The sequence below is a fragment of the Lentinula edodes genome, assembly GCF_021015755.1.
Source record: "Lentinula edodes strain Le(Bin) 0899 ss11 chromosome Unknown C8R40scaffold_64, whole genome shotgun sequence".
NCBI classification, from domain to species: Eukaryota; Fungi; Basidiomycota; class Agaricomycetes; order Agaricales; family Omphalotaceae; genus Lentinula; species Lentinula edodes.
Genome location: NW_025764370.1, coordinates 94,379 through 120,436, shown reverse-complemented (window position 1 = coordinate 120,436; position 26,058 = coordinate 94,379). Strand labels below are relative to the sequence as shown.

Below are 26,058 nucleotides of genomic sequence, written 5' to 3'. Positions count from 1 at the left end.
ATATGACTTGAGCTAGCGGATGGACCCTCAGGTAGGTGCTGGAGGTCGAGCACAGAAGTACGCACCGACAAGATCCTTTAGCATTTCTAAATACTGCCCTCGAACCTCACATATTTTTAGCCATCTCTGTAATGCATTGCTTTAATGACGCTCCGAATTCATTGAGGACGAGGAAACAGCGAAATAGGTATCGTATTCAGAGAGTTACTTAGAGATCGATAGAAGATTTATTTTACTGTAAAATTTAGGGTTAGGACTTGATCACATGGGGCAGTCAAAGCTGTATATATCAGTCCGGAAATGTTCCTAATGTTACTTACAAGTTTACAAGATGAAATTCCTGTGTCCTAACTTAAGGGGACTAAGGCTACATGTGACCCCGATGAACCAGATTGTGCCCGCCATTACGTAGATAAAATTATTGTAATGAGTTGTATAATGCCAGACCATGCTTTCTTACTACCGTTAGGCGTTCTTTTCGGATGAGTCCTTGATATTATTACAAGTCTGTCATTTTGAAGCTCAGCAGATTTTATCTTGAAAGAGTCAAAGGGGTCGACCCTCGCTCCCATAATTCTAAAAGATCAATAGCACGTCACAGAGCGGGATCATCCGGGATCATCCCAAATAATGGAATTCCGTGAACTCAAGCACATTGGCTCATGCCATGATTGTTCGCCATGTTGAGCGTCCGCCGGCCCGAGACTATTTATGTCAGAAGCCTCATACGTATGCAGACCCGGGGACACGTAAGTACAGATGGACTAACTTTGAGTCAACGGAATGGCTAGCTCTCCGAAATCCTGAAGGGTTACCGGAAGAAGAATATCCATGGCCCAGGTGCTATGTACTCAGACCGGTGAAGCGCTTGACCCAAGGCAGTGGGTTTGAAGAAGAGAGCCAATGAATAGTGAATGCATACGCCCAGTCTTCCTCGCGTTCATGTTCACTCGTCGGCATGAGTTCACCCATATTCTAGTAATGGCACGGATCTTCACAATGTCCAGAGCTAATATTCGATATTCAGAATATTCTACACCGAACGAAGGACTCTGCGAATTCGATATGACTGATAGCATGTACCGAGAAGTGTTGAGAGAAGTACCTCTCAATGCCCCAGTGCCAGATATTATATTCCACGACGGACATCCATACCCTTCCTTACATCTTCGAATAGATTTCATTTATGCTGTAGGTCACTATAAAAACCCTCGTCCTTAGGTCTAGAGGATTCATCCAGCAACAGCTTGCTTTCCTGTTGGGTATTCATCTTTCCGACTTAGCCTGTAAACTCGAATTCGCAACATGAAATTCACCACCACGACCGCCTTTCTTGCTAGCGCCATGGCCTACTTCGTTGCATCCAATGAGGTCAGCGCCGCTCCTCTAAGTCCTCTCGATGTCTGGGACCCTACTATCACTTCTCCCGTCACTGGGACAGTGTGGGTTATCGGTACCGAAGTTAATGTTACCTGGTGCGTTTAGGATTCAAAGCCGCCTTTTACGTTGAGCACCTCACGGATGATGCTGCTCCTCATTCATCAGGAGCACCGACAATATCCCCCCTGACGGTGTATCTAATGGCGGGCATGTTTATCTCGCCAAAGAAGAAGTCGAAGGTACGCACTCATATCCCAGCACGTAATCCAACTCGTAATTGCCTCTTCAGTGGTCTCGTTGAGTCCGACCTTTGACCTCGTTGCGGCCAATGGATCCTTTACCGTCACTGTTCCCGCTGTCGTTCCCGACGACGATTACCAGATAGTTCGTAAGTCCAGAGATTTAATTCGAGCGTCAAAGATGATTTGTTAATGGATACGACATAATGATAGTTTTCGGTGATTCCGGGAATATTGGACCTTCATTCACCATTGTTGCACCTTCTTCCTAAAGAATGGATGGATAATTACGGTTGACCTGCCGATATATGATGGATCTGAGTAATTGACATTAGTTTTATCGGAGATTAGCGTTGTATGAGTGCATACTGATTATCGATTGCTCAATGCTGTGTTTAATCACCATTGGGTATATAGAAGGTTCGTAAGGAGATTAGTTGAGGCGTCGATCCCCAAATATGACCAAGTTTCTCGCGTCCATTGATAAAATACCCTATGGAATCACCCATTTGTATCTACCAATGACTCTTCTTCTGCTACTGGGTGTGGGTCGAGTCGTCGGAGAGTGAAAAAGCGGATTTTCGGCCCGAAACGCTGTTCCAGGATTTGCATCTATTTGCGTAAACTTTTGCTTGCCTCGTTCTTCCACGTCAATTCTAGATGGACTTTCTGGGCAGATTCCCAAGTTTAACGCAACCGCTCAATGCTCTAATCGTTTCCTTCCTTCCGTTTGCCAAAGCTCAGGATCACTTCCATGGACATTCGAGGGCGTCGTCGCGAAGAACTAGGACGGTCTATTTCTCGTCCAAGGTCGTGATTTTTGGAGATTTGTCGCATGTGTGCCGCGATCGAGCATCTGCGTAAGATATGTAACTCATTCACATTTTCGTAGCATCGTTTCTGACTAATGTTCACGAATCTCACTTCAGTCTCGTCAGGATCCATACTCTGCAGAGTCTCTTCATCGATAATGTACAACAACAGCGATTATCAATAGTTCACGGCTCGGGCGTCTTTGCAAATGGAAGCATGATATACACATTCAATAAATCATCCCTGTATCTCGATTTTCTCCCTGAAGCTTCGATAGGAGTCGATAGGTCAGTTCAATGAACTATTTCAACTACTTTTTCAATACCTTTTTGCAATTCGCTAAAGAAAATGATGTAATGTCGTCGTCAACCAATGTCAACCCTGTCACCATAGAGCATCAAGATTATCGATGCAGTTAATGAACGGTAATTTACGCAAATTACACACTGAATGTGACAGCCTTAATACACTCTACGTTCTTCGAACTAGACAACTCCATTGCTCGATGCTGATTGAAATAGTTCTACTTAATACTTCACCACCATTGAAGGCTCGTGTCACTACATACAACAAAATGAAGGTAACAAACAACATGGGGAAGAGAAGGAATAGTACAATGAAGCGCCAGATTTTGCGCGAGGATATCAGGAAAATAGAGCGTATATTAAACTTCAGCATGTTGTAAAATTCGAAGGTTGCAAGCGAGAATGAAATTGTGGTAGGTTATGACCTGCTCAAAGAGCTATGCCATTCGAAATTCGACCAATGACGGCGTCAGCTACAAAGCCTCCGACAAGAATTTGCCCAATCAAAGGTGTTTGCAGGAAAAAGTCTCTGCAATCAGCGGGTCGATCAATGTCGGTACGCAGAAGTTTCGACAATAACAATCCCGCAGCTAACAGGACCCCAGCGAAGAATGGGTAACTGTGCCCATTCAAGTACCCTCCGTAGGTAAGCAGTCCGAAGAATGCTATGGCAGTGGAAAAGCACACAGGGATTGTGTATTGACCGCAGAGCAAGGCAGAAGAGCGAATCCCAATCTTCACATCATCATTTTTATCCTACAACAAATTGAACGGTTGGTTTAGCCCTACATGAATCACCGGAATAATGATCTCACCATGTGTTGGTAAATTGTCTCGTATGTCCAGACCCAGAAGCAGCCTCCGATGTAAATGGGAACAAGCATTTCGTACGGCATCTCCTTGGTGCGGCTCAACGTACTCCAACCCATAAAGACACCGACGGTGAACATGAGACCCTATCGAACACGGCGATTTAGATGAGGTAACTGAAATGTGGTTTGTTCTGTATTTACCAAAACGACCGGGGCGAAGTACATCCACCGCTACAGGTCAACATCAGTAACCTGATATGAGGATCAATTCCACGAATTAACCTTGCATGTAGGGTAAATGATGAACAAGGGTGCAGCGGCAGCAGCAAAACGGCATCTAATGTCACGAAGGCATCAGTGTCTTGTGTTTCCCGACGATGAAGAGTCCTTACGAGACAGGATCCAAAAGGGCTTGCGCAAGAAACACTCCGAGCACTACCTGAATTCCAAAGAACATCCAGGCACGTTCCAGAGATATCGAGCCTCTAGGAATGGCACGGCCTTTCGTGCGGGACACCATAGCGTCAATGTCTGGTGAAGATCAAACGGTGATTTTCGATTCAATTCCGACGTCGTTGATGATGATTCCGAGACTCACCATGATCTAAAATATCATCGATCGCCATTATCTTGAATATAAATTTGTGAATACGTGCTGTACATACAACAAATAATTGACACTTACGAGCGACTTAATTCCAGAACACAGCACCAGATACTTCGCAGCCCAAAGTAACGCTACACTTCCTGGTATTTCAGGCTGAGCGTGATAAACCATTGCGAGGGCCCAAGCTGACAGAACGTTAGTCAATTAGACGTCTACAAGAGAACATATGGACTAACCCGTTGGTATCCAAGTTGTCCAACAGCCCATATGGTTGTTCAGCCGGCAAAGGTCCCAACAAGCATTGATCTCCTCTTTCGAGGGTGGGGCAAAAAGATTAGCCAGACGCTTAGACATCAGAGGAGGGGATGGAAGAGGGTTGCTGAAGTTTCGATTCTTTTTCCCGACATTATAAGGAGTCGTAGAAAGATATCATTGGTAAGATGTCTACATACGCGCTCGATTCTTCTCCGAAGTTTCCATACTGTGACAGCTTAGGCGCAGTTGAATGATTTCTAACACTTCTATCTTTCTCAGCCTAAACAGATATAACTGGGCCTCTCTTACTTTATCCGGTTGACATGAAAAGAAGCAATCGACCATATATAGGTAAGGCTTCTTGATTGAGTTAAATCTCCCTCTAAAATAGTATGGATCGGCGGGCGGGAAGACTGGTCGAAGTTCTGTACACATCGTTTCCCATCTGTAATGCGACGACCCCAAATGCCTTAACAATTGTGGGTTCGACTGTGTGCGCTCCTTTGCCTTGAGGTATACGGTGCCATTGAGCCTTGATGTTTTTCCTTGGGGGACACATTTTTTTCACTTGATAGGAACCGCTTCAAACCTACAGTAACATCCTTAAAAATTTGCAGGTTCGAAGAAGGGGAAGGCCTATAAAATAATCCGGTTATGTTTTCACACTAGCAAGCAATTCGGTCGAGCCCGGAAAACTACCATCTAACCGACCTACATTGCCTCGACCCTGATAAGTAACCGTGCTGCAGCGTGCTGCACACACGATAGGAACCGATGACAACGAGTCCTCGGAGCTGTTCCCGGATTGTCCCCTCTGTAATGAATTATCGCATCAAGACGGGCAATGATCAATGAAAAAACGGGCATTATTGTATCAGAATGTTCACACTTTTTCTATGTCCGTTGTGGACAGTGGACCCACAAAACGGTAATGAATGTATGTGCTATAGGATATTGTAGGCCGGAGATGCATAGAATAAAGCATAGAAAGAGCATTTTCTTCCCTGACACTTTTTATCTCATCTAAAATCACAGGCATAGAGTAGGTCCTGAAAATTGGGTACCGCTTTTCCTTGCTTGCCTGGACCAGTACAGCTTGAACTCATTTCATGGCTCCTCATGATTGTCTCGCGATGCCCTCTCGCGATATTTTTCTCGAGTTCCTTTCTCAAACGTGGGGGTGACGCTCTGATTTGAAGCATTCAATCAGTTCCCTTCCATCTCTTCACAGCTTCACTAAACGAGCTATTTAAGCGAATGGCCTTCCGAGTCCTCCGAGTGATCATAATGTATTGACCTCAACATGATCTGTCATCCCCAAAGATTCATCTCAGTAAGGTAGCACCTTCTATCAAAAGCTAACATCTTCCTGGATCAGTGATGCAACCTGACCGAGAAGTAGGAGGAAGCAGGTAGCAAAATGTGGGTTGGACGTCCAGCTACGTCCAGCAGGACACCAACTTACGGTAACTCCATTTACTTATATTTTCGACTAATTCTCTTTTCCCCATGAGGATTTATGAAATCGATGCCGGCCTAGGTTAGGCCTTGATAGGCCCTTGGAAGTTGGTAAGACTACATCTGACTATCATTGCAAGGCGAAAACTTACAAGTGAACGAGTTACCGGTAACGGTTGTATTCAAAGGATATACTCATAAGTAAAGCGAAGCACAGTCATCGTTCACCAACTGATTGCTACTATCTCTTCTAAGAGCCATGCTCACTCCTATCTTTATCATCCCACCCTTCCCCACTTGATGTTATGTACAGTACCTACTTACAAGTTCGAATTTGAAGAACTCATGTTTTGTCCATTCCGACTTCGATCTCTGGCAACAGCGCAAAGCAGAAATCAAATTGAGTAATCTATAGTAGAAATACTCAATAAAGTTCATCATTGTCTGTCCACGTATGGGATAGTACCTTCTTACAATGCTATCTCGAGCGCAGGCGGGAGGCAAAAGAGTGTTACACATAGTCCAGTCGGTATTGAAAGTGACCAATAGTGATGTGCCGGCTCCGGCTCTGAGCCCTTGGGCCCTATGAGCCTGGCCGGAGCCGTCTCTAGGGCTGTGGAAAGCTGAGGGCCCGGCTCAGAATTTTCAGAGGCCCCAAGCCGGGTTCTGAGCCGGGGCTGAGTAGCCGAATTTTGTGCCAAAATTCCCACCTGGGAATTGGCAATGGCTGATATGCATGAAGCTAAATGCTCAATATTTACCTATATGGGCATCACTAGCACCATTTTTGGCTGCAAGGATAACTATTGGTTCATGCCATAATCACCTAAAATTGTTCAAGCATTACAATTCGGATACTTTTGCCATTGTAGATGGGTTGGAGCTTGAATCAAATCATCATATTCACAGTGAATCTCTCTTAATGAGGACTGGGAAGGTATCATGTTGTAGATTTTACTATAACATGGCAGCACCTTCTAATTTGAATGTTAGTCTACAAGCCTCAAGGAAGGAACCACTTTGATCTGATTTGGAATTGACAGTAGTTGAAACAACAGGTAATGATTTTGGTGCTTGCTACTCTGATAAGTCTAGTGTACTGGAATTCTACTATTTGATTGCTGTACACTATTATTCTTAATGTTACACCCCTCTCACAAAGTTAGAGCATTAAGAAACAATGGTGTACTCTGGCAATGATTGTGATACAATTTTCAGACCATTGTGGCAGTATTTTCAGACTCACATATTACATTGGATTTTGTATGATCCAATGGTGAATACTTGAACAGATCAAAAAAATTTTGAATCTCACAGTTTGCACCTACCACAGCCGGGGCCCAAGCTTGAGCCGGAACCCAGCCGGGCCCTGGCTTTCATGTAGGGCCCGGCTCAAGATTTTCATGAGCTTTGGCCGGGGCTATTTGAGCCTTAGCCGGGGCTTTTGAGCCGGGCCCCAGCCGGCACATCACTAGCACTGCCCAAAAGCTATTGACTCGGAGTATTAAACAGTGCTACACATGTAAAACAACGTCAATAGCACCACTATGGTCTAAGGTGAACACCTATTTCACCCACTAGCATTGAAGTTTAGTTGAGATTATGAAGCTCTTGGAAGACTTTGATTGTACATGGATTGAATAGTGAAGCCTGAAGCCTGAGGGACTGGAATCAAGGCAAACCGCGAGAAGTGGTGGAAGGTGGCGTTTATCAATAATGCTGGCATGGAGGTTTGAATGACTCAGAGCTCAGTGAACTCTGAGAAGGATGTTGAAATAGACTGAAAGCGTAAAAACATCGAGACCAGATATGAGGCCCAGACGCTTGGCTATGTCCAGATTTCTTCGCCTCGTTGCAAAGAACGATATGGTGTCTGACGCTGTTGCTTGCAATGAGTCTGGTCAACGGTACAAGCCTAAAAGTGACTTTATCAAATGGACGAAGGGTGGTGATATAACAAGCTTTGCTTTATGTTTAAATTTGAAAGAGAGAGGTGCTGAGACAGTGAGACTCAGAGGTGCTTGGAAATTTCAGCGTTCCGGGCCGGCTGGAATCGTTTGTTTCTTCCCACATCCGGGTTGCATCGGGGTTTTTGAATCCACAGTTCGAAACAAGTTGCAGCACAATTGCGATCTGTATTCGATGTATTCGATTCAGTTGTTTTCGTTCTTCTTTTCCTCGTTTTCGTCATCATTGTACCCTCCTCATCCAACTCCCATAACATATACGTTGGCTATCTCGTTGAACGGGCATCTATGGGTATAGAGTATGATCTGAGGAAACAGTGGGTGCCGTCCCCTAAATTCGAGACGGATCACCTGGATTGATATTATCTATCGACAGGCAGATAGCAAACTATGCGGCATTTGCAAAACTAGGTGAACTCAGACCTTCATTCTCTCCAATCGCCGAAGACTGTGACTCATGTGTTGAATTTGGTAGCTTTGCTAGTCTACGATATTACCATCAACATGGGTCGTGAAGTGCGGCTGGTCTGGAGCACTTCAGACAGATTTCGTTGGTCAAACGTTATCTACTTCACAAATCGCTATCCAGTCGTGGCATACCAGATATGGAGCGTTTGCTATACCCCGAATATACCTCAGGCGAGTGGCTACAGACATTCCCTTACTATGATAGCACTCAACCTCATCAACTTGTATGCAGTACGTCAAATCCGGAGCTATATTCTTGTCAAACAGAACAGCTGATACTGAGGCTGACAGTTGCGATGCACTCTACCAATTCTTCTGGTTTTTTTCATTCATCCCGACACGCATAGCGATCACTGGTGCGTAAGGCTCGTCACTCAAAGTACCTCTCACAGTCTCCAGATACTCATGATTCGCAACAAAGTATCATGGATCCTTCGAGTTTACGCCGTGGTCGATCACGGTTTAGTATTTGCTATCATGTTATCTCTACTTGGTCTAGCAATCGTTGGTTTCGATATCGTGCGTACTCGTGCTCACCCATGTCCGAGCCCGATCATTTAACCTTTCCGTCTGAAAATTTTCTGCTTCACCATGTAGCTTCAAGGCGTTCAATCCTCCTGTACTCACAACACGCTATCTTCAGAAACCCTGTGAGTACATCGTTCCTACTGTTCTAATTATTGTGGGCTTCTTATCTTATATATAGCTGTGAGCATGCTTCATTGAAAAATTTTTCTCGTTCCGTCCATCATTTTGTCATCCTGACCCATTTATTGTCTACTTCTATACCCAGCTGGAGTCATGACCTACATTTCCCTGGCTGTGTTCGATATCTTGGCGACATGTAAGTGCATGCATGGTAGAGTTATCAAATCTTTCAGAGAGCTGACTTTTGCTCGCTTCAGTATTGGTGACAAACCGAATGATACAAGCCATACGCGGATGTGGTGGGTTTCGCAAGCTGGCCAGACAAAATCTCTCTGAATATGTTCTGAGATCAGGCAAGCCAATTCGGTTTGTCCTTTCAAAGTTTGTCATGCTGATTCTTGAGCGCAATGCAACTAGGCGTTTTATATTTCGGGTACGGGTTTCCCACTGTCATCCACGGGACTCACTCAGACATTGGTATGAGCAGGGTCGTCACAATACCTCAAATCATTGCAGTTGTGCTTTATTTCGTAGGTGTCCCCCTTGTGAGCCAGGCAATACTAATTTTGCATCTCACAGGCTCCACAGGTACGGAAAAAATCGTTCTTTACTACCTTCGAACCAAGGCACGGCTCATATCGTTCTGATGATTTCAGGGACTATACAGCCCTATCCTCAACAACTTTCTTCTCGTGTGAGCTCCTGTTTCCCCTCCCATACTTGAGCTCACATCGTTGCTATGCTCGCAAACCTTCACTTGCGAAAAAACATCTTTTTTCTATGTGTCTAGGTTGTCTTCCATCATGATCGCGCGTTTTCTGCTAGGTTTGCGTGAGATGAACGAGTCTAGAAGAGAATCTATTCCCGACGAGGCCAGCTTGGATCAGGCCACTACGTTGTCCACATATGACCTTTTTAACGGTACTTACAGGTCGTCAGCTAATTGGATGAACGGATCGACTACAACTGTGCCAGTGGGCGGACGGCGAATGAATCAGAACGGCAGAACACAGTGGTGGGCCGGAGGGACTAGTTTGGTAGCGGATTTCGATGCGGAAATTGACATGAGATAAGGACTCTTCATTTGTTTTCGAACATAAATATCCTATGTAGTGTAAAAGAATTGCAAAAAGGAATATCGTTCAGATGGTGTAGACATGTTCTTCGTACAAATGAAGTTCTCTCAACACGACACCATAATGCTTCTATTTCCTTGAGCGGAGTAAACATACAGTGGTGGCGATGTAAAACAGTACTGGTAGAACGGTACCCCCACGTCGATATTCAATTCTTCTCCTGACTCCTATTTCTTGTGAGATACCTTTTGGGCAGCCACTCAGGCGTAGACCAAGATCTATTCTGGATGGCAGCTATGATCATATTCGCGATGGCTTCGGCGCTTCGAAGAAACAACGGGTGAGCTAGCTGACAGAAAAATGCACGATAAACTCACCAGGAGAAAGCCCTTGGCATTCCGTGCCCGCTATACCCTGCGGCGATATATTGGCCAACAAAGATTCCCGAAGTAGCGCCTGACTGTAAATGCTCAACGACCGGACCAACCTGGGAACAGAAGATTAATCATCGCACAATTAATACCGAGTGAGTACATACGAACGGGTCAGCCATTGACGTATATCCCATGATACCTGTCTAAATTACAGCAAGTCAGTCCACGCAATTCCAAAGAGTAAGATAGCAACCCTCACCCATTCCATTTCCGCGTCTTCACCTTTATTGAACATATGCGGAAACGTCTCGGGAAGAAACGCACGTAGCTCTTCACCAAGGGCGGTATTTACCACCGAATCATCTGTCTCGTATTGCTCAAAAGCGGGACCTCCAATGTGTCGCCCACCTCCAAGAATAACCACAGGATTCTCTTTCTCGTCCTCTGGGCCATGATCGGAAATAGACCCATTCACTGGTCGCGGAAACCAATAGTGGTCTAAGCCACCCCATGATGCTTTCCAAGAATCGTTCACAGGCGTAGCAGCCCGCATGACAACGATCTGTCCCCTCGTTGGAATGATCCCACTCGGACCGCCAAACTGGGGAAGCAGATGGCTAGCATAGCCGTTTGTGGCATGTAAGACATGCGAGCACTTGACGGAACCGCGAGAGGTGTTGACGCTCCAGATACGTGAGGAAGATAGTGGTGTGACGGAAGTAACGGGGGTATGTGTGTGGAGGGAAAGAGAGAAATGCGGAGTAGAAGAGTTTGCAAGAAGATATAACTGAGTAACGAATTTAAGTGGCCAAAAGTTGAAAGCTGGAAACTTGACGGCAGAGTAAGAGGCACCATAGATCTTTAGAGCATGAAAATCAGTCATATTGAAATGAGAGCGGAATATGTACTCTGTCGACATCCTCTTCGGGTAACCATTCAACATCTCCTACATTTAACCCTGCTCTACTGGCAGCAAGATACTCTTCCTTGAGCGATGCGTATTCCTCCTCCGAAGAAATGAGCATCAAATGCCCACCGGCAACGAGGTCGACGACATCAGCTAATTGATGCTCTTGGATGATTGAAACCATGGCCATGGCGGTACGATTCTCGATCTGAAGCGACTTTAACGCTTCAATGGTCCCATATTTTTCTTCGTATTCTCGGTAGTTAAAGAACGAATATGGTGTGAGATGTCCCCCATTACGCCCTGTTCTCTACATTAGTATCTCTATGAAGAAAGTTATCACACTGACCAGTCGCTCCAGAGCCTATCCAGAAAGAAAGAAATAAGTCGCTCCTCGTCCTGAAAAGGCTTCGCAATGCTAACAAAATTCCCTTGCTTCCAACACAACAGCTTTTACCTCCAAAGATAATCCTTCCAAACCAAGCTTCTCCATTGCTTTTGCTAGGTGATAAGTAGCAGATATACCGGTCATCCCAGCACCAATGATACAGACATCAGCATCTTCAGTTAAAGGACCTATGCTGCCTTCATTCCCGAGTAAATTTGCACCAGGAGTGTCGATCCAAAAAGATTTACTTGCATTGGCAACCGGAAGACTGGCAATTGGTTGAAAAGATAGAGCTTCTTGTGAGTTGACTACAGAACTGCGAACTGAATTTTGGAGAAGTGAAAGAATCAGCACCGCCCACAACATCGCTGATGGGTACAAACAGTGGCAGATACTGTAACACGCTGAGCGTGAGAGTGTATTCAACGCAATGATCGGCATTCACTAGCTCATTCACTCTCATCTCTATGGATATCGGAGCTCAATACCGTCGATATATCAGCTACCTCAATGAAGGAAGAGTTCACGATCTCAGTGATTTTGTTCATGAAGAATTAATCTACAACGATGAACCAATGACTCGAGCCGACTACCAAAATTACATCGCAGACGATTTCGCCCGCATTCCTGATCTCCACTTCGATATTCACCAACTCATAGTCAGCGATAACCATGTCGCCAGCAGGATTCGATTCAACTGTACTCCGGAGGCGGACTTTCGTGGTCATGCACCGAATGGGCAAAAGATTTCTTTCGTAGAGCATGTTTTCTATCAATTCGAGAACGGTAAAATTCGACAAGTTTGGTCGCTGTTGGATGATCGAGCCATTCACGCTCAGATGGAAAAAGAAAAAACCATTAAGGTTAATGAAGGTTCGAAATGACTGTTTATTATACAATGAAGTCCAGCTTCAAGTCCCGCGTTTTCAGTTTGCTCAGCCTAGAAACTTGGATATGTAGTAGGTCTTGAGTACAAGCAATTTTTTTAGAAAAGGCCTGGGTGATTATGCCTCTCCCATTATCCATTTCTTGTAATGCTGACAGCGTCGATAGATACGAATACACGCAGTCATAAACTATAACTATTATGGAGTCAAAAACGGAGGAGGAAGATCCACTGTAGGTGATCTACTCGTGTATATGGGTGGAAGGGTATCTTTCGAATTTTCTCGTCGAGGAGAGGGATCCAAGATATCAGAGTCTGATCGAAAAATTGGAGCTGGCGAAGACATCCTTGGGAACGACATATTTCCACTCCCTGTTAGCCAGGCAGGTATTTGTACCCTAGAAAAGTCGGAATCGTATCCATATTGTTCGTCCTCCGCGCGTCCCAGAATCGGCGTCTGGGCATCTGACTGGGATCGTTGAATGCTCACCGTCGAAAACCGAAGCATGTCAACCATTCCTTGCGCATGGAGCACATAGTAATCGGCACTGTCTTCATCCTCGTTGTAACGTTCTTCTTGTGCTAAGGCCCCGTTCTGATTATGGAGTAGGCTAGTTCGAGAAGGGGATAAAGACCGGATCTGGCTCCTGCGCTGCCGTGAAAAACGGGAAGAGTGTGATACAGGGCGATGTGTATTCCTTCGAGTTCCTAACAACAACATGGAACTAGTTTCTGGTCTTGGTGGCGTCTTGGGCGTTCGAATCGGGGGAAGTAGTTGAAACGCGACATCGGGCTCTGAGGCATAACTGTTTGTGGTCGGGGTAGTAGCGTTATGTGCACCACGTTGAACGCCAGGTGTGATGATTCTCCATCCAGGAATTACCTTTGAATTTCTGATCAACAACATCATGCTATTGCCATGGTTTTAGAGGAGCTCACCTTTAGTAAGGGCTTACCACTATCGACAGCCGTATCGATGTCGTCTGTGATAAGCTCTCGACCGTCCTCGGCTACCAATGTCGAGACGGATAGCAATGTTTCAGAACGTGAAGGGGTCATAGATGTTGGTAATGTGGGTAAGAATAGCGGTTGCGGGGGGTGAAAAGGTGTTGGGTCCTGTTGTTGTTCATGGTCTTCCTTACCGTTATTCCAATTAGTCACACTTGCCGACGCAGTATGCCTCTCTGATCTCGATAATCCAAACCCTGCATATGGTTGATACTTAGTATTACCGGTCTCATCTCTTTTATTTGTTGGATGCGCAAAGCTTTGAGAAATATCTCTGCTCTCAACAAATGGCTCAATCGTTAGTTCGCGATTGTGCAATTGCTGGATACTGTGATAGGTCATCGGAGGCGTGGACGGTCGCGTCAGAGCCCCAGAAGGGTCGAATTGAGATTGAACCATGTAACCCTTTTGAAGACGTGCCCAGAGTGTTTTGTTACGCCTGTTCAGGAGCTGTCCAAAATCCGATCATTATTTGAAGGATTATGGACTTAAAATTGTACGCACTAGTAGTAATACTAATAAGGATACAAACGCGACAGACCCAATAGAGATGCCCACGATGGCACCAGTGCCAATTCCAACGCTACGAGAGTCACAATCACCCGGACATAATATGAAATCTGTAACTCACTTAGTATCATTTGATGTAGGAGTGACAACCTCCTCTCCTTTCCACACCTGCGCTTGGTAGATCCCGAAACAATTCTGTGTATTTGAATCTGTGGTTCGCGTTGTGATATCAGTAGCATTGCTAACTCCATGATTGATGATGGTCACTGTGTGTTCCCCGGGCCCCAAATTATCTGCATAGTAAAGAATAGCCGTGCTTGTGATTCTGTTGGCGGAGAAGGCGCGGGGAGATGATCCGTCCAAAGCGACAGAATATGATGAAGTAAAGTTGGGTCCTATAGGGCCGGATAATGAGATGGCTTGACCTGGCAAGTCGAATTGATTGTTTTGGCAAATAGGAGAGCTTCTAAGGTAATACTAACCCTGAGAAAGAGAAACGGTGCGTCAATACTGTATACTTAGTGCTTAGCACTGAGCAACAACAGCTCACGCACTTCAAATGTGAAATTCATCGAAGCTCCAATAGAAGATGTAGTCCTTTGAAAAGAGATCAACGTCTCATCAGTCGACGCGAAGCACATGATATAACGAACATTCTTTTACTCACCGTCCATTCGAACTCTCGGGATTTCTTCGCCAGGCGGCCGTAGGTGCCCAGGAGAATTCAGACATGTTGTCGTTGTACGTTATGGATGGCGGACTGTTATCAAATGAAGAAGGATCGCTGGACGACGATGCATTTCCCATTTCCGAGGTCCAAGAGATCTGCAAGATAATCAGACCAATTTCATAACTGGGCAATGGCGCGATTGTATAACCGCCAAAAAAGATAGGAAATGGTTATGGAAATAGTAATAGTAACATGGGCAAACTTACTGAATCAATATCGAACCCCGTTGTCCCATCATTCGAGATTTTAACCGTATGCCATCCCTGCTGCACTTGTGCATTGAATAGAAGGCTCGGAGAATCTTGAACGTTCGGCGAGTACGAGCTCAGTGTGGAGTTTACATCGTCCAGCGTTACAGTGAAGTTTCCATATGCTTTTCGTCTGCCTCCATAGATAGAGAGACTGGTTCCATTAAACTGGAAAGTCGCGAAAGCGTTCGCATTCCAGGTAGAGGTATATGAACCCTGGTAGTATCTAGATCTTGATCAGATTAACGATTGTGTATAAAGCGACCATACAACGCACCCCGTACTGTTCAACCCGTCAAGGTCATCAGGACCATAGGGTTTCCATTCTTCCACAGGTTCGTATGAGATAAGTGGACTCGAATCATCAATTGTTGTGTTTAGTAAAAACATGAGGGATGGGTTTCAAACAGAACGGACAAATTTTAAGGCCAACGGCCACCTGGGCCCAATGTGTTGTGAAAGAGGCTGGAGAATTCCTTCTGAAACAGCAGTCAAATAAGCTAAAAGAGAGACGAGAAGGTAACGGGAGAAAAAGAGAGGATGAGTATGCAAGAGAACGGGAAGGAAAGGAAAGGGATCAATCACGAAGACGTGCACGTCCATCTTATTTGATTCGATAGCATGCGGCTTATGATGCACATATCATTACAATGTATGTGCAGTATAGCCTTGTTCAAGTATACTGTTGTGACGTTGAGATTCTTAAAGATCTTTGATCATTGCATTGCTGCCTACAAGCTCTGATCATTGCTCCTAGAGACTTTCGAGAGCTCCGCCCCTGGTGTCTTTTGGTCCTGCGGTTCTTCATCGGATTGACTTCGATAAGTTCATTGCACACAGTGAGTCGAGGTCATTTCTATTCTGACAAAGATAAGAGTTGCAGTAAGGACAAGAGGAAAGGGCAGCTAAGACGACATAACCTGTGCCGTAGTAAGCATACTAGGGGCATTCAGGAGCTGAATCGATTGGCCCCTTTGAACCGGAGCTGGGAAGCCTGATATTCTACCGTGGAATACACAGAAGAATCACTCAGACGGACATCAATTTCTTCAGTATCTGACATGGGGCCAAGGAACGCATAACTAACGGCCTTCCATTTGCCCCGACGCTTGTAATGGCCTGAACCTGGCCTGAACTTACCTGACAAGCTCGACACACTGAGCAGCCATGAGCGCCTGACTCGGTATCAGTGGCGCCGAAATTTGCGTGAAGGTTGATAGTTGCGGTGTTGGAAACGGTGTAAGATAGATGGATTGATACACAGCTCCTAAGTATGTAGCTAAAACAATTGAAAATTCGGGAGACGAGATAGATAGATTGATTGATACTCAGCTCCGTCCCAATGGTCCAATTTGAAAATAAATATAAGCTGGTCGTGCCGGCTGTTGATGAGTGCATCGAGAGATGCAAACATTTTCGAAGAATGAAGACCTTCAAAAGTTTTTCGGACACTTTATTATGTAGTCAATTATATGGAGATCCCATTTAACCTGAGAAATGAAAGGCAGCAACGTCTGTAGCCCGTGCTAATGAGGTTAAGGATTTGGCAAACAATGGGCTTGTGACAGAAAAGATCACGAAATCCTTTCGCTGAGAAAGAACGCTAAACATTTAGGCTGCACTCGACGAACACAAGGCTTAGGGTACATACGTAGATTGGTTATTGCGACTTGTAGGTAGCTTTCGTATCCCCAACTTCTCCTGCAGACCCTCGATTTTTTTGCGCACCTCGCTTGTTGAAATAGTTTTGCTGACACTGAATCCAAATGGACTAGTGAACTCGAAACGGAGCTGCCCTCCATCAAGCTTCACCCATCCTGACCACTTTTCTTCTTCCATTCTTCCATGTCCTCGTCACGTATAAAACCAAAACTAATTTGAAGAGGCGAATGGCAAGACGTGCCTGCTTCAGCTACAGGGCCTTTGAAATAATTGTCCGCTGAACCAAGAGTGTCGAAACTCACAGCAAAAGCTGCATCGACGGCATCCCTAGCCATTTCATTTGCTTTTATATCCACACCCTTTCTGGATTTCTGTCCATTCTGAAAGCTATATTTGATCAGCACTGGTCTACTTGGATCTGCACGGGATAAGATTCGAAACCTGTATCAAGTCATCAACGGGGTTCGGTCAGTACAAAAAGTCAAGAATCACAAGGTGACTGAGAAAAGTACTCGCGTTGAGTCTTGTTACATTCACGATTGGGATTGCGGACGCAAAAGTTGCGAGCGCAAGGACAGCATAGATAATGCTGAATTGCATGACATGGGGCTTGAAGAATGAAAAATCAATAAAGCACCAGTATCATGATCAGCAGTGGATTTTTAGCCAATTTTACTTACAAGTAATGTCATTAGGGACGATGGAGCGACGGTGACTATGGTTAATAAAAGGAATAATAGATTAGCGTTGTTCTGTGCTATAGCTTTAATTTCAGGGGATCAATGTACAGGGGAAGGAGGACCGCTCAGAGATTTGAGATTAGGAGAATTCAACCTGTAAATGGTAAATCAGCCCATCAATATCGTCGACCTCAGGCTCAAACTAACAAAATCAAGGTACATATTCGCAAGCAAAGAATGGGGTTTTGAGACTTTTGATGATTGAACTCACCAATTGTTGAGAACAGGAGAACGGTGTTGGATGGGGTTAATGAAAAGCTCGTAGGTGGCGCGAACTTGTATATAGACAATCGGAGGCAAGGCTTGGAGATAAACACAAACGGAAAGCAAAGATAAGAGGCAGAACGTGAGTTTTTTGGCTTAGGAAAAGTTTTCCGGGGAAGTAAAAGTGTGAGCAACCGGCCAGCGGTAGTTGGGGGGAAGCACATAGGCATTTTATATCACTGAATGGGGTCCGCAGGAGGAATCAGGACGGCCTTGGCCTTCGTAGGGTAGCACTGGCCAGTTGTTGGTCTTTGTTACATAATTTGCGGGAATTCACCTGCTGCTCATATTCAACTATTTTCACTTGACTTATCACAACAGGCTGGGTTAGGTCATGATAGATTACACATATTCTGGAAAGGAACAAGGATGTAAGTACGCGCTGCAGGTTCATCAACGGTGTATCAAACGGCCTCATTCAATAATCTATTGCTCACCATGTGTTCTCATCAGTGCACTTGCTTCGTGCAATACATGTCCTTGTACACCATTGTAGTCATGCCCGTTGAGCTAGTAGTCATGATACCAGTCATCTGAGACTGCCTCAATCTCCCTTTCTCTTCTTCGTCTGAATAGTCAAAGAATCGCCCAATCTTATATTTCTCGACCTCCTTGTCTTCTTTATTGGTTGGAGTAGAATTGATTGGCGTTACAGCCGAGATGAGCTCGAGCTCGAGCCCGTCTTCCGATGCGTCTTGGAATTCACCGTAGTCCGAATCCTCATCCGATTCGTCCTCTAAATCATCAACTAACCAACCTGAGGGCACCTCTAATCCAGGATCAAATTTAGCGAGAGGAGTAGCGGCGTCCACGTTCACGCCGCAAGTCAGAGGAACAGTATATGATATCTCCTCGAATCGCCAAACTTGACATGGATGGACTGGATTTTGCTCGTAAGCGAGTTGGATCTAACGTGATTAATGATTGGAGATCTGTACAGAATCGCATGTGTCTATTGTAGACTCACCCTCGTTCCATCCTTATCGCATCCATATCCTTCCAAATCAAACACATACCGACTATTCGGCCAGCGAATTCGGAAGCAGGATCCGTTACTTCGAGGAGCGTGCGTTTCATGCATTTCAGGTGTAACGTCTTCCAGAGCCCATGTAACAGGAAACCCACTCCCCACCACTGCGGTTCCCGTACAGATTCCATCTTCGATTGTGGCATAGTTACCGTTCCATGCGCTTTGGATGAGGTATCCTCCACCGTGACCGAGAGGGGTGAAGACAAATTGTTGGTTTGGGTTGTCGTGCTTGGTCCAGCCTGGAGGTACTGTCAGAATGGAATTGTACAGAGGATCACAAGAACATGCCTATGAAGCTCTTTCCGTCTCCCTCCGAAAGGTCAAGAGCTGTGTTGCTTTGGACATTGACGAGCCGATAGACTCCCGGTTTGGGTAAAAACATTGGAGCCCTATAAGAGGTTAGAGAGCGAATTTTGAGTCAAGTTGATATCATGGTATACCTTGAAGCAAGAGTTTTGTGGGGAGTACGGGTTTCGTATACTGGAGAGTGGCGGTAGGGTTAGAGAAGGCAACGGATAGCGAGTTGTCTGGTATAAAGCGTAGGGACACGCTGTATGTACGTGTGTTCGGCCTGGATGTTTTGACGGGAGGATCGAGCCACATATGACGAAGGGCATCTGCGGATGGACGATGGACGATTCATCCTCAAACACCAGATTGAGATTGTCTCAGCTAATCAAAAGAAAGCAGATAGAAACTGGCATCAAAAGCGTGAGGACGAGAAGGGCGAAAAGCAAAAAAAATCATGACATGCTGACCCAGCTGACACAAGTCCTTGACTCTCTATATTATATGCTCGTCGGAGACTGAAACTTCACTGAAAGCTGGAAGGTTGGATAGGTCACGCGCGCGGTTACGATAAGTTGAGGGATGAACCAAGGTTTGACGGATTAGGTACTCTGGCTGCCTGGAGCAGGATCTTGAAATGTAGGATTTCGATCCTGCGTTCTGAATGATGTGGAGAGGTTCGCCTCACGTTCGTGGAAGAGCATATATTCCAAGCGTGTCAAACACGCGATGATTGAATGAGAGGCGAGGTGATGAGGTTTGTACGGAGAAGATGGGGGGCGTATATCCCACTCCAGCACCGCCGTTATAGTCGATGAAGATTTCGTGAAAGGTGTTTTTAAGATTACACGGATTCGTACCTAAATGTGTTATCGCAACAAAAAAGTTAGGAGGAGCACAACTCGATGACTCAAATCAAGTCCTGACCCATTACATGGTTATCACAAGTCCCAGATACCGCAGCTCCAGGGTCTATGGTTGTAACAGTTTCTGAGTAGACAAATAAACAACGAGGTCGAAGGCAACGAATGACTAGAATTTAGGCGCCGGGATCTGAGGCAAAGTAACGTAACTCGTCAAGCGCTCAGGCACTCAAATTCAAACTCCCAAGACGACCTCTGGACGACCTGAAGACGACCAAATCGAGCTCAAGCACCAACTCCGTTCATGCATAATCATAAATGTCGTTTGCTTTGTTCTACTGCTACGACCTCTGGGCACTTCTTTTGTTTTCCCTTTATCCCAAGATTCACGCATGCGCATCAAAGGGTTCTTTGTCCCTTGTCTTTGAGGGTCCACTAGGAATGGGCGAAGAAATAGCTTGGTATAAAGATGAAGGACGGTGACGATATGGTCCATATCAGCTCACTTCTCTCTACGCTATTCAACTCACCCACTCATTTCTTACAGTCTTAACATTTACTTTCTCCGTCGCCGGCGACGTGTACTATCACCTACTCACAATCTTTGTATCAACCCATTGCCTCATTTTTGATCTTACAAAAACGAACTCATCGAAGGACTGAATCATGGCCAAACGATTAGCGAATCATTCCAGGATTGACCAAGACGATTTGAGTTTATCTCCCAAAGTAGAACGGTATGTTCTAAATGATCCTTCATTGTTCCTCCTCTCATGAATTCTCGTTCGATTGTAGACCAACCTCGATCCTCTATCCGGCTGTCTCCTCAGACTCCGATCAACAGAGCGCTTCTCAGAGTGGTTCAAAGGATTCTTCGTCTGGTAGCCAAACAAAGATCGAAGACGAAGACAACGAGTCAGGTGTCTCCCGTCCTATCATGTCGCTGTCATCCAGGTAAGCCCTTCGTCCTTTCTTCAACAAAATTTCCGTCATTCATAATAATCTCCATTCAATAATAATGCTGATTCTTCTTTGCATAGTGCTATGCAAGTCGACCGTATTCCCTCCTCTTCGGCCATTGATGACCCCACTATGAGGGTCAACGATGAATCAGTCGTCACGGAGGCAGAACCGGATCTAATACCTTGTCGGGCTTCGGCATCCACGTCGTCCTCTGATTTCAGTCATCATTCCCGACCCAATCTTAATGATCGTCAAACTCACGGTGGCACTGACGACAGTGAGGACGGTAGTGGTAGTGATACTGATACGGAGTCTAATGTCGGTGACTCCAAATCCGGGAACGGTCTCGAGCACACCGACACTGAGATTATCGGCGATGTCTCTGCCTCTGGTGCTGGATATTCCGGGTCCCAGTCGAGTCTGATGTCGGTCCCGTCACAATTGATTCGTGACACCATGGACGAGGTTTTGGCTAAGCCGAATGACGGGCAAAACGATGAAGAAGGGGAAGAGGGAACGGGAAAACTTCGAGGATCATTGGAACTATCTGGTCATGAGGAGTATGAGGCACGATGTACTAACATCGACGAGGATAGAGATACCGACTCGGATACTGAGACAGAGAGAGGTATTGGTCGCAGTTGCGCTTACACGTCCTTCTCGACCGTATCCTCCATCTCCCCGACTTCCTCGACCTCTGATCTTTCAAGCTCCTCCCAGTCTTCCAGCTCTTTCGAATTGGATGATCCACCTTTCCCTCTACCTGTAATTTCAAGCGTTGCGGGACCTACAACAACTACCCATCCTGAACAGCCCCCAGCGCCGCCTTTACCCCAAACTGGTCTCCCCGATATACCTGTCCTCTGGTCTGAACGTGATGCTGCCGCGGAACTGCCCAAAAACCATAATCCTCGAGGAATGAATGAAAATTTCCAGGCGTCACGCACAAATTATATCTTAGGTTTTTCTGACGTTCTGCCTCACGACAGCAAGTACAAATATGGAGTGGGAGATGTGCATCCAAGGAAAATCCATGACGTTGTAGAAGAGACAAAAGGCTGCGCTTCTTCCTTGATTTCTTCTGTCAGCTCCCATGTACCTCGCATTGACCATTCCGATCCTCTCAACGTCCCTGATTCCTCATCGAGGACACACACGATGTTGGATTCGGAAAGTATATCTTCGAAAGATCTTGTATCTTCGCCACTTGTGGATGTGCCGAACACGACCATCAAGTCGAACGATCAACTGGAGAAAATTCGTGCTACGAAGATCAGCGATAATGAGAATGAGACTTCTCCCTTAGATCTGTCTACCTCGGCAGGTCAATCATCGGCTCTTTCCTCAGATGACCGAACATCGACTCCCACACCCGCGATTCTTATGACTAGTCCTCTCAAAAGGAAACGTAGTCGAAGTGTAGAACATCTTTCAGAATGCATCTCTGCCACTCAATTTATTGAAAACGATTGGGATAGGGATATTCTCTTTGCGCCCTCTCTTCCTTCTCCATCTTCGAATACGACCCCTTCTGCTTCTGGCGTTACCATGCCCCAGCACCCTCCACGCAAGAGAGCTCGTATCGAAAACAATCCTTCCCTTTCAACCAGTCAACGACCTAATTCCACCAAACGGCCTCTCACAGCGTCCGCCTCTTCCAATTCGGTTTTCAGCCCTCCAGCCAGGAGGGACTTGTTGCGGCGCGCTCGATCGCATGCTTCTGTTTTCACTCGTTCTAGTTCAGAGCCTTCTGCAAACACTGAGGATATGCAGGGGGGCACGAAACCTTCACTTCCTGTATTGTGGAAGTTCGGGTTTACTTCTACTGGCAAAGAGAATGAGAAGGAAAAAGAACGGTCTGTAGACTGATACGTCATGAAGGCAATGTGAAGTTTGCGTTGATGAGCTCGAACGTGTAATTATAGCGAGGACTCTATGCATGGTTGGGTAAAATCTAGGTATGTATCTTGTACTTTAAATTTTACGCTTTGATAGCGAAGTATGTCCTCTTATGATCAATTGAAGTAACCGTGAGCGTTCTTTATCGCGGCCCAATGATTGGTGATTACAACTGGACTCAAACTATTTCCTTCCGTGAATCCGTCCTTGGAAATCCTGGAACCTGCTTCTCCGAACCTGACCTCCTTACTGTATCGTTGTAGAACACGCTAAATTTCTTGTATCTTTATTCAATATGAACTAAAACATAGAAACAGCCCTACTCGTGGTTCCAGGTATGTGCTCTGTCAAACTACCTCCCTGTTAGTAGATTTGAAAATTGATCTTCTCTGTAGGAGAAATGCTGCAGTGAGCTACGATATTTCCCGCCATCTACCTATAAACCAGCTTCCGCCCATGCAGTCCCATCAACATGTCAATCCTCGAGACATGGTACTCCCGTCAATGCCCCAGTTCATGCGCATGATGTTTGCGAATGACACTCGTCGGTTGAGAAACCCTCGTTCTCGTAATGATAATATTCCTCTCACGCCTCCCGGTCTTCAACACCCTTCAAACCGTACTCTTCAACGTGTTACCCCCCTTCCGCCTGGTGTTCCTCCTCATGGACTCTCCACTCCCAGTCAGTTCAAGGTTCCACTCAACATTTTGTATCTCTGCATCCTCGAAACCATGTTTCGACCCATTACTCACTCTCTAACACCAAACCTATCCCTGTGCATCTTCGTGTAAAAGGAATGATATCGTCGGATGAGCTAGGAAAGAGGCGGGTTCATCCTCCTTCTCCCCGTCCTCTTCACAAGCCTAGGCCTTGAAAATGTGTGGGAGACGGTATTTCGATTCCGGTTGCTTGTTTTCTTTTTCATATGTACCTTTTATATGCACTATAAAGCTATGCCTTCATGACACCCATGAGATCTACTTTGAATGAATGCACGAACCAAGGATGAGATATCGACTGCTGACAATGTGAATGGAATCAATATTCACACTGTGCTGAGGACTAGTTCGAAACGTTCCAGTTCTTCCACCATCATTTGGGCATGTCTAAGGAATTTAGAGAAAGGTTTCTGGACAGGAGTATGTTCAAGGGATTTTACATTTTATTCCACCAAGAAACTCATCTACTGCATACAGGAACAAGGTCAACAGAAAACTCAAGATATCGACATCCGAAGGAGACTGAAGGCAATGAACAACGAGGGTCATTTGATTATCCATGATCGACAACTACATGTCCTGAAAATACATCAAAAGAAAGTGCACCATAGCCAGGCAGGCGTGTCAGTGATATGCTTGCGAGATGCTCAATAGCCGGAGTATCAATTTTCTTCATTTAAATTGATTGAAATAGTAAAAGTTTGCAGTACAAAACTCCACTGGAGTAGGGACATTGAGTACATCACATGAAGACATATTCAGAACCAATATTCTCGGACTAAAATACCACTCCTATCTCAGGAAGAGAACTTCTGGACACTTGCTGGGAATGGTCCATGGGGTGTATGTCAGATAATAAGCGCGCACCTTCAGAAGACCCATAGTACGTGCTGTCAGGACTAAGCTGAATAAATATGGTTAGCATTGTTGTGCATGTGTACTTTGTAGTCTCCACACAGCACACTAGGATCATATGTTGCGGAAATGGAGCACCGGTGGCGCAAGATATTGAGCCAATGCTACTATTAATTTTTATGTATCTGATTGAACAACCACCATATAAATATGAAGACCAATCCACGTCGACAAGCACCGTTAATTGTCCTGCGATCATCACTAGGTGCATCTACAGCTGCGATATAGTACTACCTCCAGCATTGACATCATGTCGAACACCGAGACCAATACAGCTGCTGCTGAACAGAATATTGCCTCTGGCAATGACGGAGCTACCAACTTTAAGCGCGGTGACGAGGGGTCACCTAGAGGACCTGGAAAGTGCCTTATGGTCAGCTGCCCTTGTGTAGGTTTCGAAGGAAACGTCACGCAGCCTTGCAGGCGGGTCAAGTGCACCCATCCCTTTGCGGACCATGTTTGATTCCTGGTAAGCAAACTTCGCGGTCAAGGCTGTTAAATAAAATGAACTGATCTTTGGGCTACAATGTTATGCTACTAGGTGATCTCCAATCAACTTCTGTTGGGAGAAGTTAGGAGTGACTCGAAATTTCCCCCGATTTTTTTGTAACTTCTTTGCTTGTTTGTCATGATCTATGCATGTACTATACTGGAGCGATGGTAGATACCTTGGAGAAAAATTTTGTAGTTGTAGTTTTGAGATTGTTGATAAATTATAGGATGACTTCAATTGTAACAAAGGAATCATGAACTCGCATTTTAGCACTCCTATGATCTTCATAGCTTGGAGACCAAACCCCCTAGGAGACGAAACCTCACTAGATTTGCTTCATAGAGGGACGGTTTCTAAGTGCAGATCATTATCTCAATGTGTGTGCTGTGGATGTCTTTACTCGAAAATTAGAGCAATAGATAGAAGTCAAGAATATCTACAACTATATTATCCTAAAGTGAGAGGTTAATTCTGTTGGTTCAATGGCGTAGTGGTTATCGCATCTGTCTTACACTTTTCAAAATAGTTACACTTTGCACAGAAGGTCTCCGGTTCGATCCCGGGTTGAATCATGTAGTTTTGCAATGTGTTTTTTGCTTCTGTGCGCGTACAGTCATTGATACTAATAGCAAAAGGTAAAGAAATAGATTTCTAAAGGGTTATTGCTGCCTGCAAGGCTCCAACTTCATTTGCCACTAATTGCTACTACATACATTCCATTTACACCTCTTTCCATCTACAACACATTCCACTAATTGTATGAGACTCGCGCTGAGTCTACTACATAGTACTGGCTGACCTAAGGAAGCAATCATTCGCTGACCGGCGGTGTCTGACAGTTCTTTCGCACTGCTTTGAAGGCTCAAGACCTTGAAAGCAAGCCTGCCACATAATCCTAATGGTAAGAACGGGACGAGTAAGTAGTGCGGGAAGAAGTACAACGAGGAGAAGAGGCTGGAAGACGGAAAGCCGATCCCGACCGGAATCACTAATTCGATTATGAATACCCACGTGAGCTGTCAACGAACCTTCCATGACACCATTATTTTCTTCGGGCGACCTTAGGCGACCTTCTTAAAAGGCTCAGTCATCCTTATCCCAGTACTCCCACATTCTCGCTGTAAAATCTGAACGTCCACCAT

General features: G+C 45.3%; 10 protein-coding genes and 1 non-coding gene across 11 annotated transcripts; 5 read left to right on the top strand and 6 right to left on the bottom strand.

Moving 5' to 3' along the window:
- Positions 1 to 1,235: 1,235 nt before the first annotated feature.
- On the top strand, positions 1,236 to 2,012 carry C8R40DRAFT_1133772 (uncharacterized protein). Its single transcript, XM_046229284.1, has 4 exons — positions 1,236 to 1,475; positions 1,546 to 1,619; positions 1,670 to 1,768; positions 1,833 to 2,012. The coding sequence occupies exons 1-4, from the start codon at positions 1,306 to 1,308 to the stop codon at positions 1,889 to 1,891; spliced, it is 402 nt and encodes a 133-aa protein (XP_046079819.1). The 5' UTR covers positions 1,236 to 1,305; the 3' UTR covers positions 1,892 to 2,012.
- A 1,154-nt stretch (positions 2,013 to 3,166) lies between these two features.
- Positions 3,167 to 4,510, bottom strand: C8R40DRAFT_1061144 (UbiA prenyltransferase family; the record flags this gene model as incomplete). The annotated part of the gene is made up of 8 exons (XM_046225405.1): positions 3,167 to 3,493; positions 3,553 to 3,693; positions 3,751 to 3,780; positions 3,832 to 3,886; positions 3,942 to 4,080; positions 4,148 to 4,178; positions 4,235 to 4,341; positions 4,393 to 4,510. 8 exons carry the CDS (start codon positions 4,508 to 4,510, stop codon positions 3,167 to 3,169), a joined length of 948 nt encoding a protein of 315 aa, XP_046079818.1.
- A 518-nt stretch (positions 4,511 to 5,028) lies between these two features.
- C8R40DRAFT_1133751 (uncharacterized protein) lies at positions 5,029 to 5,384 on the bottom strand (the record flags this gene model as incomplete). Its single annotated transcript, XM_046229283.1, has 2 exons — positions 5,029 to 5,225; positions 5,301 to 5,384. The coding sequence occupies 2 exons, from the start codon at positions 5,382 to 5,384 to the stop codon at positions 5,064 to 5,066; spliced, it is 246 nt and encodes an 81-aa protein (XP_046079817.1). The 3' UTR covers positions 5,029 to 5,063.
- Positions 5,385 to 8,232: 2,848 nt separating this feature from the next.
- Positions 8,233 to 9,764, top strand: C8R40DRAFT_1133739 (uncharacterized protein). The gene is given in 9 exon segments (XM_046229282.1): positions 8,233 to 8,474; positions 8,596 to 8,660; positions 8,726 to 8,823; positions 8,902 to 8,954; positions 8,970 to 8,971; positions 9,098 to 9,148; positions 9,210 to 9,305; positions 9,370 to 9,385; positions 9,440 to 9,764. 9 exon segments carry the CDS (start codon positions 8,341 to 8,343, stop codon positions 9,597 to 9,599), a joined length of 675 nt encoding a protein of 224 aa, XP_046079816.1. The 5' UTR covers positions 8,233 to 8,340; the 3' UTR covers positions 9,600 to 9,764.
- A 194-nt stretch (positions 9,765 to 9,958) lies between these two features.
- Positions 9,959 to 12,112, bottom strand: C8R40DRAFT_1133725 (FAD dependent oxidoreductase). The gene is made up of 7 exons (XM_046229281.1): positions 11,733 to 12,112; positions 11,659 to 11,673; positions 11,311 to 11,612; positions 10,662 to 11,261; positions 10,567 to 10,605; positions 10,406 to 10,515; positions 9,959 to 10,351 (listed from the first exon to the last, which is right to left on the bottom strand). Exons 1-7 carry the CDS (start codon positions 12,061 to 12,063, stop codon positions 10,237 to 10,239), a joined length of 1,512 nt encoding a protein of 503 aa, XP_046079815.1. The 5' UTR covers positions 12,064 to 12,112; the 3' UTR covers positions 9,959 to 10,236.
- Positions 12,113 to 12,164: 52 nt separating this feature from the next.
- Positions 12,165 to 12,581, top strand: C8R40DRAFT_1177459 (polyketide cyclase SnoaL-like domain-containing protein; the record flags this gene model as incomplete). The annotated part of the gene is made up of 1 exon (XM_046232684.1): positions 12,165 to 12,581. One exon carries the CDS (start codon positions 12,165 to 12,167, stop codon positions 12,579 to 12,581), a length of 417 nt encoding a protein of 138 aa, XP_046079814.1.
- A 130-nt stretch (positions 12,582 to 12,711) lies between these two features.
- On the bottom strand, positions 12,712 to 14,241 carry C8R40DRAFT_810459 (uncharacterized protein). The gene is made up of 3 exons (XM_046236301.1): positions 14,096 to 14,241; positions 13,523 to 14,041; positions 12,712 to 13,466 (listed from the first exon to the last, which is right to left on the bottom strand). The coding sequence occupies exons 2-3, from the start codon at positions 13,988 to 13,990 to the stop codon at positions 12,783 to 12,785; spliced, it is 1,152 nt and encodes a 383-aa protein (XP_046079813.1). The 5' UTR covers positions 13,991 to 14,041; positions 14,096 to 14,241; the 3' UTR covers positions 12,712 to 12,782.
- Positions 14,242 to 14,294: 53 nt separating this feature from the next.
- Positions 14,295 to 15,564, bottom strand: C8R40DRAFT_810335 (uncharacterized protein). The gene is made up of 5 exons (XM_046236300.1): positions 15,357 to 15,564; positions 15,038 to 15,305; positions 14,769 to 14,926; positions 14,656 to 14,698; positions 14,295 to 14,526 (listed from the first exon to the last, which is right to left on the bottom strand). The coding sequence occupies exons 1-5, from the start codon at positions 15,467 to 15,469 to the stop codon at positions 14,497 to 14,499; spliced, it is 612 nt and encodes a 203-aa protein (XP_046079812.1). The 5' UTR covers positions 15,470 to 15,564; the 3' UTR covers positions 14,295 to 14,496.
- Positions 15,565 to 18,012: 2,448 nt separating this feature from the next.
- Positions 18,013 to 19,526, bottom strand: C8R40DRAFT_810537 (ricin B lectin domain-containing protein). The gene is made up of 5 exons (XM_046236302.1): positions 19,216 to 19,526; positions 19,064 to 19,164; positions 18,713 to 19,014; positions 18,183 to 18,653; positions 18,013 to 18,098 (listed from the first exon to the last, which is right to left on the bottom strand). Exons 2-4 carry the CDS (start codon positions 19,155 to 19,157, stop codon positions 18,195 to 18,197), a joined length of 855 nt encoding a protein of 284 aa, XP_046079811.1. The 5' UTR covers positions 19,158 to 19,164; positions 19,216 to 19,526; the 3' UTR covers positions 18,013 to 18,098; positions 18,183 to 18,194.
- A 905-nt stretch (positions 19,527 to 20,431) lies between these two features.
- Positions 20,432 to 22,971, top strand: C8R40DRAFT_810147 (uncharacterized protein). Its single transcript, XM_046236299.1, has 3 exons — positions 20,432 to 20,663; positions 20,722 to 20,880; positions 20,967 to 22,971. The coding sequence occupies exons 1-3, from the start codon at positions 20,593 to 20,595 to the stop codon at positions 22,756 to 22,758; spliced, it is 2,022 nt and encodes a 673-aa protein (XP_046079810.1). The 5' UTR covers positions 20,432 to 20,592; the 3' UTR covers positions 22,759 to 22,971.
- A 2,421-nt stretch (positions 22,972 to 25,392) lies between these two features.
- On the top strand, positions 25,393 to 25,488 carry C8R40DRAFT_t291. Its single transcript has one exon. It is a non-coding gene; the product is annotated as a tRNA-Val (tRNA).
- The last annotated feature ends 570 nt before the right edge of the window (positions 25,489 to 26,058 follow it).